This window comes from Sinohyriopsis cumingii, chromosome 1, assembly GCF_028554795.1.
Source record: "Sinohyriopsis cumingii isolate HCF-2022 chromosome 1, ASM2855479v2, whole genome shotgun sequence".
Classification (NCBI taxonomy): domain Eukaryota; kingdom Metazoa; phylum Mollusca; class Bivalvia; order Unionida; family Unionidae; genus Sinohyriopsis; species Sinohyriopsis cumingii.
Window position 1 is genome coordinate 66720339 of NC_142961.1, and position 12165 is coordinate 66732503.

At 36.7% G+C, this 12165-nt stretch overlaps 1 protein-coding gene and 1 long non-coding RNA gene across 3 annotated transcripts in view; one reads left to right on the forward strand and one right to left on the reverse strand.

The window, feature by feature from the left end:
• LOC149807040 (uncharacterized) overlaps nucleotides 1-12165 on the forward strand; it is a 92692-nt gene that overhangs the window by 65557 nt on the left and 14970 nt on the right. For both annotated transcript variants that reach the window (XM_089961041.1, XM_089961033.1), the window contains exons 10-14: nucleotides 955-1089; nucleotides 2319-2432; nucleotides 2786-2924; nucleotides 4353-4505; nucleotides 11381-11479. In XM_089961041.1, coding sequence (XP_089817167.1) covers nucleotides 955-1089; nucleotides 2319-2432; nucleotides 2786-2924; nucleotides 4353-4505; nucleotides 11381-11479 — 640 coding nt within the window. The remainder of the gene's footprint in view (nucleotides 1-954; nucleotides 1090-2318; nucleotides 2433-2785; nucleotides 2925-4352; nucleotides 4506-11380; nucleotides 11480-12165) is intronic.
• The window catches only part of LOC149807041 (uncharacterized), a 53251-nt gene that overhangs the window by 23675 nt on the left and 17411 nt on the right, over nucleotides 1-12165 (reverse strand). The window lies entirely within an intron of this gene.

Sequence of the window (12165 nt, forward strand, 5' to 3'; positions counted from 1 at the left end):
CCAGTCATGGAGGCACCCATACAGGGGAGATAAGAATCCATGTTTTTCCACTGCCAAGCCTCCTGTCTCTGACCTAATATTACCACCACCTGTAGACACAGCAGTTCTAGTCACATTGAATTTATCTATTGATGGAAAATAAATGGATGATCCAAGTTTTTTTGGAGGGCTTCAGATTTAGTTTATCCCTCCTCCTTCTCTTTCTCCCCCCCCCCCCCAGCAGATCATGAGAATGATGAAATTGTTCTGCAATTGACAAGTCACTCATCAACAGGTGGTTGGAGATTGTATAGAGACCACAATCTCCAGAGTTCTTTTCAGATCTGTTCTGTAACCAAAAGGCCAACAACAAGCTCAGGTTGACTATAGACTTAAGTCGCCTCAGTGAATTAATTCTTCCACTGAGGTTCAGATAGAGATTGTGAGATCTGTAGATCTCTCCATCCGAAGGGACCAGTATGTCATCAACCTACTTTCATGTCCCTATTCACTTGGTGCTGCTAAAGTTTCTTCAGTTTGGTTACTTTGACAAAGTTTACCAAATCTGAGTCCTTTTATTTAGTTCTTTAGCAAATTATGAATTATATCATCACCATATTCTTGTCGACTTCTCCATGACAACAGCGACATATATGGATGATCTGTTCCAGAAATATATGGTAAATACCATTCTCCTTAGGGGCAGAATTGGTCTTGTCCCATTTGAATCATCTTGGTTTTCTTGGGGAAAATTTAGCCCTCATCTATCCCAGTGTTTTGTAGAGATGGATATGGAGGTTATATATCTGAATCATATGGATTGTCAAACTCAAAGAGTCGATTCCAGCAGGACGGAGATTGCATTGAGAGAGTTCTTGCAGCTTCTCAAGTTATTTTACTTTTCGTTGGTCATTAACTATGCTTGATTTTGAGGTAAAGTAGCAGTTGAGTTCTAAGGATTTCTTGTATTTTCAGATCATTGCTGTGGAGGAAAATGGCACAACAGAATCTGGTATGGTTAAATTAGAACAGCACACAGTTGATGAGATCATGGAAAACCTTGATAATATCACAGAAGTGGTGGCCACCTTGAAGGAAGAACACCAAAGGGTATGTATGAGGAATACAGGCAGCTTATTTGTATAATCTCAGTAGTACCCATGTCTATATTTGAATTATTCTGTCTAAAATGTTTCCTTTTGGCATCACTGTTCTTTTCCTGATGTGCAGAGTATTTCTATAAGCAAGATTAATAATAATGTTATACAATGATTCTTGTTAACTTCGGTCACAGTAGTGAATGTACTGTTTATTGTACTGTGTACCAGTATTTTCTTAATTTCATGGTTGCTAAGAACCATTAACTTATAGACACAGTTAAGAATGGTTCTTCTGTAGAAGAACACTATTTTGTTAAGTTTCTTGACTTCCATGAATCTCTCCAGTGGCCTAGTGGATAGAGCATCCACTTCGGATGTGGGAGGTCATGGGTTCGATCCCCAGCCAAGTCATACCAAAGACTTACAAAAATTGTACTAACAGCTGCCACGCTAGGCAGTCAGCATTAAGAGGTTAGTGTTAGGACTGGTTGGCCTGGTGTCAGGATAATGTGACTGGGTGGACATCATGCTACATGTCTGCAGCATGATGCCCCAGTGCTAAACATCACTATAAACTGCAACACTGCAGACATCGTAGCAATATGACTGAAAAATTGTTAAAGCGACATTAAAAATCCAAGTCACACACACACACTTGACTTCACCTGTAAGACAGACCTTTTTATGTGAACTCAATTCCAGAACTTTATGTTCATACACCACCAGATAAGATCTTGGACATGCTGAGGGAATGTGATTATATAAAAAAATGTTTGACCCTACATTTAGAGGATTTTATACTTTTTACTTGTGTCATTTATTTGTGCACACATACATACCTACATACATACCTAACTACCTACCTACATTCATTCATTCCTTCATACATACATACATACATACACTTCACACACACACACACACACACACACACACACACACACACATATATATATATATATATCTATATTGTTTTACTGTGGAAAATATTGCTTTTCAAACAAAAATAATCTCATTCATTCTCATGAAAAGAAAGGGTTTCACTCTGTGTCAGATATTTTTTTGTTGCTTTTTGCAGATATTTAAATTTTGTCCAGTTTTCAGCATGAATTATGACAGCTTTTATTAACAGTGTTGTAAATTTATTAAGTATGAATATATTTGACAAAGTAGAAATATGTTTACAATTTGTTTTTGAAGAACATAAACGTAATTGCATGTGCATTGTATTTTTTTCAGTTACTGACAGCAGGAAACAAAGTTGTCTCCCCTGAACCTGGAGTCCTTCCAGCTGGACTTGTCACCCTTGCCATGTTTCAGACTTTTGGAGAGGGAATAGCATCAGAATTTGATGTAAGATCAAATACACAGAGCATGCATTAATTGCAAGCTGTAAATATAATTGAAATTTGATATAAGTGTATGTAAATGTAGATTTCTGGAAATATCCATATATAAAGATTATATGTGGCGATATATGGTTTATTGACTTGATTTACATATTCATCCATTATTAAGAATAAATATGCTTGAGTGTTATCTAGTGTTTATAAATATGAACATTTATGAAAATTTAAGAATTAAAGGACCATAATTTGCATATGCAGCATTGGGTGTAAATTCTGCTTTTCGATGGGCAATGTAGATGCATGATATGCATGGACTGTGTGGGAAATAATTCTTCCTATTGCTTTTTCTTTTTTCAGGGTGTTAACATAACACTTGTCAAGCTTCACCAAGACATTGATGACATATTGGTTTCTTTTACTCGACATACAAATCAGATTGTCAACCTGACAGCCCATGTGGAAGGACTTTATCAGTATATTAACAGGATAGAAACCCGTAAGATATTAGATAAGATATAATCTAACATAGAAATCACCTATGTATTTTGTATTTTGTCACATTAATGCTTGATAATAGATATAGACACCCCACACACAAAACTATTACACAGACACTGTTAATTTCATATTTTGTCATTACCTCCTTTACATATTTTGCCTGTTGCTTTCTCAGATCATTGACACTTGTAAAAATTTTCAGTCATATTTATAATATGCACGCAACTCTGCCAATAGCAAATGTTAGTGGGTTTTAATCTTACCACCTTAGCAGAAAATAAAGAGATTTAGGGTTCCAATCAAACATTCTATAATAAGAGGAGACAATTTTCTTTTTTTGTGTTTATACTTTAAATTTGCTCAAATATGTCTCATGGTGTAAGATAGAGAACATTTATTCCCATGAATTGTCAGTAGTTTTCTATATGTTTTGTACCCATTTTCCTTGTGAATTTCCACTGAATTATGTAGATGTATTTTTCACTACATGTCACTTATATACATGTAAACCATTCAGACACTGCAGTTTCTCCTCAATGTTAACTTTGATTTTCTTCTCAATCGTTGACTTATAAATTCTATCATGAATGATGTAAATCAAATTGTCAACCTAACAGGTCAGGTGGAAGGTCTTTGGCAGTTTAGATAAACAGTGATGATAGGAAATTGCAGTTATGGAATGGTTGTCACAGACTGTTGTTTGATTGTTTAATTTTGTTAGAATGCATATCATTCAATTAATAATTGTCAGGATTAATCCATTACTGCAACTTAATTCCTTTTGCATCTACTGTGATAGATTTTACAAGTCATTGGTGACAAACTCAGAGTTGATGGTAGAAAAACAGAGTCTGAAGCATTTACTTGCATAGCATTGACATGTATATAAAAGCATAGTCATACTATCAGACATCACTCTTACTGGCTTATTTGTATGATGCACAGGCCTTAAGATCATTCCATTTTATCCTTCCTAGATTCAACTGCAGATTGCTGTACCTTCAATCTTATCAGGACCAATCCAGTGGCCTAGTGGTTAGAGCGTCTGCCTCGGAAGTGAGAGGTCGTGGGTTTGAACCCCGGCCGAGTCATACCAAAGACTTACAAAAATGGTACTAACAGCTGCCTCGCTAGGCGCGCAGCACTTAAGAGGTTAGTTTTAGGACTGGTTGGCCTGGTGTCAGGATAATGTGACTGGGTGGGACATAATGCTACATGTCTGCGGCATGATGCTCCAGTGCTAGACATCACTATAAACTGCCATACTGTAGACATCGTAGCGATATGACTGAAAAATTGTTAAAGCTACATTAAAAATCATAATCTCACACAGTCACACTCAATCTTAATCAAATGTTGTTATGAGACCTGTTGATTTATTTGCTCAAAGTTTGACGTAGAATTGCACAGTATATGTATTCCCTAGGTTTGCATCAGATACCAACAGGGCCACAAGTGACTACAGTGCAAAGTGTTACTCTACCAAATGAAGTCAAACCAAATGAGCCCACAACAACAGTAACCTCTTCATACAAAGATGAAAAGCAAGAATCCACTACAGACAGGAAGATGATAAAAAGTAACCTCAAGTGTTATTCATACCATCACTGCTACATTATCATAAAGGCAATGGAAAATGTTTGAGAGATTGGTAAAACAATTTCTAAATGTATAATCACAGTAGGACTGGTTCAGTACATTTTTGCAATATATGAATTTTAATATATTTCATTAATGATAATTCATTGAGATCTACATTGTAACTCTTAATATTTAAATTTCTAGTAGTAGTGCTGTTTAAAATACTCATAAAAATTCAGATTTTAAGAGATTTTAGATAGAGTATCTCAGTTTCAAAGGAAAACGTGCAGTGAGTTTTAATGTGTAAAGTTGTAAAGCAACACAAGTAGAAAGTGTTTACTAACATGTTTACATCACCGCCACTCATTAAAGAAAACAAAGTGTTGGTTAATGTTTAATTCATTACAGAACTCAATGCATTTAAACTGAAGACTGCAGACCTGCCAGCCCTCAAGATTTAACTTTGTCTTATTGAATTAAATTATGGACTTAAGAAATAATAGCACAAACAAAGAAATGTGAAAATACAATATTTATAATAAAATATGGATATTGATTGGTCTGGGTTTGATCCGAATCTGGTGTTCTATATTTAATTCATTGGAGTTGGTCAGGGAATCATTTGAACTTTACAGGAGTATCTAAGATGCATTTGACTCGCATATTGTTCTTCATGCAAATTGCTTTCATTGCTGGTAGCATTTTCTGTAAATGTTATCCTACAAAAAGAAACACATTGAGGGTGAAAGGGATAATGAACCTTTTTATGAAGTTTAGACAATCTTCATAGCAGTATGAAAAAGAATATTAAAAGAATATTAAGATTTTTGGGATACAAAAGAGCAGGAATTTCAACAATTATATTGTGTCATCTGAATTTGGGTGTCTCATGGCAGGAGAGATAATTGCAGTTGCTTTGTGAAAGTAAAACAACTCCAAAGATTACATTGACACTATATAGCCACCATTGTGCTGAGTGCTATAAAATGCTACATAGCATATGGGTATATGTCACATTGAGACAGAGTCCGTGATTTTCTTTTGAGGTTCAAGGTCATATCATGTGGCAGAATTTTGTACTGTACATACTGGTATCTTGAGAACGTGTTTACTCACACATATAAAAAAAAAATTGTTGTTCCCAAAGTTGGTCTGTTGGGAGTTTTTAAAGAATATCGGATATCATTTAAATTTTCAACAGTTCAAAAGGACAGAACAAAGAGGCTTAAATTGGATTCATGGAAACATTAGCCAGTACAGAGTCAGTTTCTTTGAAGGGACCCCTTTTATACACCCATCATAAGGCAGAGTATATTATTTACAATGTCCACACATCCGTCTTGGTGTTCTCCATATTATTTCCACTGAATACCAGGAGTTCTCCACCATCTATCATTGCCAGCCATTGAAAATAGCTTGCATTTTAGGTAAAGAAGGTGTACGCCCATTTTGGAGTCAAAAGGTCAATGGTTAGAGTTACAGACTAAGGTAGAAAAATGTTTTTTCCATCAATATATTACCTGATCACGTCAACAGTAGGATTGATCTTGGCTACCTTTAAATTCAACCCTCCCTGAAAGAAGAGAAAACATCTTTCCAGCCATATAATATACACCGGAAGAGGAAGTAATTTTTACAGGTTAATTCTTGGTTGTGAACAGTTGCAGCTTTCACTTGCTGCAGTCAATAATGACAACCTGGAATCATTCTAAAATTTTACTTATTTTTTATCTATCTACTTCTCTTTTTAGTGGTATGGTAAATCAGAATGTTGTTCTGTATTGTGCAGACACCATTTACGGGGAATTTATTTTGTATCTTTGCATTTATGGTTCTGTTATTGCCCCAGGTGATATCAATCGGACATGCAATTTTCACCAGTGAAATTGTTGTGGTTTTTTTAATTTCAGTTATTGCACTTTTTAAGCCTCTACAGTGCAAGTTCACATTTATTTAACAATTTATATATTTGTTATATGCATTTGTTTTGTTTTTTTAATTATCTTTTCATTACAGATATGTCAACCAGGTGTGAGAAGTGAGATGATTCTGCATTGTGGAAAACAAACACAGGATGTGGATGTGTTAGACATTCATAAAATCCTCATCCTCTCAAACATGCAGTATGCATGTGTTATCATCAGAAGATGTCTGGTCCAACATTTTAGAGAGCAGCTCAAGGTCCATGAAAGACAGGCATGCTCAGAATCATCAGAGTGACAGATGTTAAACCACCATTCCATTTCAGAATTGTTGATGAGTTTTATCAGGGATGTAGAGATGCCACATTCACCTACCCATGATAATACCAAAAACAGCACTGATGGCAAATCTGGCTGCAAATACTGTTGACATCATGACAAGCGATTATAATCAAGCATTTGAATCGTAAATGATATGCTAATTATAACTTCATTTCCTGTGCATGAAGTTTGAAACCTTGAAGCCAAATGTGTGGAATTACCATCTGATTTTACCAGCCAGGCCCAGCCCACAAGTCATGCATCATCATCCATATATTGACTACCCTGGTGGCCTAGTGGTTAGAGCATCCACCTCAGAAGCAGGAGGTCGTGGGTTTGAACTGCGGCTGAGACATACCAAAGACTTACAAAAATGGTACTAACAGCTGCCTCGCTAGCCGCTCAGCATTAAGAGGTTAGTGTTAGGACTGGTTGGCCTGGTGTCAGGATAATGTGGCAGGGTGGAACATCATGCTACATGTCTGCGGCATGATGCCCCAGTGCAGACATCGTAGCAATATGACTGAAAAATTGTTAAAGCTACGTTAAAAATTCTAATCATGCTCACACTTCTCCATATGTCATGCCAGCTGCTGACCAACCAGTCCAGCTGTATGGACTTCTTTCTTTAGTGGTCATGTCATATATCTGTCATCTTGAACAGTAGAGCCAGCTGACAGCATCTTAGACCCAACAGACCTACAGTCTCTAGGTTAGCAACCCAGCTGCTCAGTGGGACCAACCATGCAATATGGTGTTCTGGCATTACTTTTGGAGTCATCCAATCCAGCCAGACAAGCTGCACCAGACCAGCATTCTACAATGCAGCCACCACTATAGTATAGTCAATTCAAAGATGCTAACTCATTCTTATCCTTTGGAATATTATACCCCTTGACTCAGCATGTACAGGAGGAGACAGATGATATGCCTGAACATTCTGATCTGATCATGGAATGAACAGAATTTAGCTTCAAGGCAGCAATATAAGAAATGTATAGGATTTTGCCTCAATAGGAATGACCTTCTTCATCGACACTCTATTCTGCCTACAAGGTCCAGACCTCTACAGACGTGGAAATTACCAAGAATATAACATACTATTTGCAACCCTGGTAATATGGGAGCCTCTTTTATGTGACTTGTACAAATCACATACTGATATGTATCATCCAGATGTACCAGTCCTTGACAGGATATGTCTGTTTTCAACATGTCTGCTTTCAACATGTCTGCTCCTTGATGCTATAAAGTAATGCCACACGAAAGTTATTGTCTTTACTCGCTTACAAGTTGAGTCAAACTGCAAGCAACAACAATGATTCTGACCTGGCATAGTATAATGCACCTGCAGATCAGGATCTTATTACTCCTAACAAACTGCACAGACTCGTATCTTCTGGGGCATTAAGTGATGGCAGATCTGGGTCTGTGCAGTTTGCTGTTGGACTCATCTTATAAGCAAGTATAGATGGTACTTAGAAACATTACGTCCATTTCCTCCCTACTTGACATCACATCTTTGGCAATATTCCATTCAGCTGAGAAAATAAAGTGTGACCATGCCTGTGATTCAATAAGCCATATCACCAAGTTAGTTAATAGGGCTGCACTCCACACAGTGATAAACACCATTGTGTCCTCTTGTAAGATGGATTTGTTTCGAAGAGATGCATTCCAGCATTTATTTTCTCTCAGATCACATCATGTAATGACCCCGTTCAGTTCTTCCCATTTGTTTGTGGGTCAGATTGAAGAGGTGAGAAAGCAAGCAGCACAAGAATTACCCTTTCAATGCAAGTATCAGGGACTGTGTCAGTGAAGAGGTTGTTGTTCCTGACAGACCACAGGAGCAACTCTTAGCAATAGCAGAATTTTCATGATCAGGTGATTTATATGTGGTCATATACCCCAAACCTTTAGGCAACCAGGCAAGAGCGAGAGAGAGAAAATAAGGTTTCTCCTCCCCCAGGCCACCTGCCATCCATTGGTGACTTGTCATCCCTCTGTCATGACAAACCTCAATCATGATGGAACTCCCAACCAATCCCATGAAGGAGAACATTTTACAGAAGGAGATCAAGTTTTTGATTTTAAAATGGGCAGTGGAGAAAACTAGTCACAGGGTTTCTACACCAGGTTCTTTTTGGATACAAAATCTGACATTAAAATGAGACCAGTGATAGATTTAACTGACTCAGTCAATTTATTTTAGTCCCCAAAATTCAAAATGGAGATAACAAGGCCCATCCATCTGTCAGTTTGACAAAATATCCTTAGGAATGGTGCTGTACCTGGACAACGTACTACAAAAATATTTGGTTAGTTTAGTTTTGGTTCATGGAATGAATAGCCTTCTTGTTGCTCATTCACAATTTAGAATAGATAATCATGTAGAGAAGTTGGACCTTATCCCTTCTCAGCATTTGACACTTCTAGGTTTCGAGTTGTTAACCTCTGTCAGTCTAGAGTGTCTTCACAACAGACTCACCAAAAGTATCATTCATGTGCCAAAGAATACATTAGCCAAGATTTATTCCAGTGATGGAGTATTCCCAACATTTTGTAGTATTCATTGCAGCAGCAGCAGACCTGTTACAGTTCACATGTACCCTCTACAGATGGCCATTCAGGTACAGTGGCACCTGATCATTTAGATGATCTTGTTACAATCTCAATCACGATCAAACACTCCATTGGCAAAATAGCGATTGGATTCAGTCTGTTGGAAATGAAGGTCATTCTCAACACCTTCCATGCTTGGGTGGAATGCATCCATGGAAAGATTATCTTGATAATGTCGGTTAACTTGATTATAGTGATTTACCTCTTCAGACTAGTGGGGATGAAATCACTGGACATTTGCCTCCTCCTTACCTTAAGTTAATGTGATCAGGTAATGTATTTGATGGAGAAAGTAATTTTTTTCGTAAATTATGTTTCTTCAATACGACTTAACCTGATCACATTACTAAAAATCCCTCCCACCAATGCAAGCATCCTGTTAAAGATGTCACTAAGGTTAAAACTGATTGCATCTAGGATATCAGTGGCCACATAACAGGTATAAAGAGCAGTTAACCTGTGAGAGTTACTTCCCTTCATGTATATGCTATATAGATGGAAAGATGTTTTCTCCTCTTCAAGGAGGATTGGATTTGGAGCTAGCAGAGAGGAATCCTAATCTTAATGTGATCAGGTAATTAGAGAAACATAATTTATTAAAATAGTTTGCTTTTTGCACAATTTTATTAGTTCTGCATTACCTACCTGACCAGACTTACTGCACTGGAGGTAATGAAGAAACCTGTCAATTGCATGGTCAAAAGATTAAAGGTCAAGGTCACTGACTAAAAGAAGCAAAATGCTTTTTGGACCAAGAACATAGCTCTACAACACAGACCAGGATCAATCTTTTTGTGGCTGGCTTGCACTTGGATAAGAAAAGCCTATTGATTGTGTGATTGAAAGCTCAAATGTTGTCACAGTGACTGCAAGAACAAAAACAGGTTTTGCATAAAAAGTTTTGTTTTAGATTACATACATTGACCAGAATTTATGGAGGGCTTTCAGTGAATATATGGAAGAGGCTTGTTGAGTTTGAGGTCAAAGATTAAAGATCATTGTCATTGTGCCTCGAAGGTAAATGGGTTTTGCACAGTACCTTTTGTTTTGGAGTAAATTCCTTAACCAGACATTTTGGGATGGATTACACTTAAATTATGAGGTCAGAAGGTCAAAGGTCACTGTCATGTTAAGTCTGATAATGTAATGGTTTCTACACGGTAAGTTTTTTTGTGTGGATGGATTGCACTTAGAGTACTAAAGAAATCTTTAGATTTTGGGGTCAAAAGGTCAAAGGTCACTGTCATGTTAAGTCTGATAAAAAGATAATAATGGTTTCTGCACAGCAAGTATAGTTCAAGACTGCATACCTTGACCTTCTTCAAGGTTATTGATCCAACAATGCTCTTCTAGCGTGCATCAAGAGGACTAGAAACTAGAGGGTTACTTCTGAATGTCAGAAGATTTTCATTTAGCCAGATGCCTAGTTGTGTTAAAGATATTGTTTTGGAATGGTTATTTCGCTCATGCATGTGCAGAAGGGTAAAAAAATTGCCTTTTTTGTAATTGCTTATTGGACCCATCATTTTCATGTCCTGGCCACTATTTACTCTAAATCTCAAATTTATTCTTCTTCTGGCAAAACTTGACCTGTCTGTGTGCAGTTTGAATTGGTGTGCTTTAGATATAATGCCAAAAAGTCTCAAATCCGGACACAAACTCCAGTTTCCAAAATTACTTTTTTACAGGTGTATTTTGTGGTGCTTGTAGAAAGTCTACATTATTTGGTATCATTGCAGAACCACATCTGTCTTTTTTTCTGTAATACTGCCACTTTGGTATATCTTAAATGATGTTCATGCTGCAGAGTTCAGAAGTAGGGTACAACCTCATGATGTGTAAACATGGCATGTGGGGTTAATGATTCAAACGTGGGTTGGGTGTATAATGTGCCATTCACCTTACATGGTTGTTTTTAAATTTTGATCGAAAACAGCCAATCATCTTATTTTTTTTAAAACCAGTCAAGCATCTTATCTTTTTGCATTGTTTATGCTCTTTACAGCATCTCCTTTGACGGTGTCACCTGCAGCTAAAGAAAGCCCTGACCAATCAAATAGAACCTTGCCTATTCTTCATAGTAATTTGATAACTTCAGAAAAGGGTAAGTTCTTCAGTCACCAGTATTGGATTAATAGTGTACTAGATTATCTTGGCAACTTTGTATATAGAGACAGGGCATCTATTTAGTGGTTTTAGGAAGATTGTATTATACAGAAGCAAATATTGTGTTCCAAAGTCCTCAGTCTATGCAAAATGAGCTCTCCAGTTAGTTTGAGTAAATTGACAGCTCAGATGCTGGTAATTGGATTTGATAATAGAATTATCATTTATACTTATGCATAAGTGAAGCAGACTTTGCAAACAACATAGACACATGATGCACTGGCAGGTAAGCATCTGCACAGTTGGATTTGACTTCCACATGGGTGTATATTGTACTAGTATAAATTGCTGTAATCATAATAATTTAGCATAATTAATTTTGTTGTTTAATTAGTACATATGACAAATTCATAAAGCAAAATGTTTAGCAGAATAAATCCTGGGTTCAAATCTCTAGATATGATTTTAATGAACCGAGTATTTGAAAGTAATTGCATTTTTCTGAAGTGTCAATGGGATATTTTATTTTCACCATGCAACACAATTCGTTGTTGAACAGACTCAGTCTTGGTCACCAAGACATTCAGCATGCATTAGACAGTGAAAAAAAATTGCTTAAAGACTAAATCTTTATCAAGTACACTTGATTCGTGAATTTATTACTGCTGTTTTTATGTGCACATC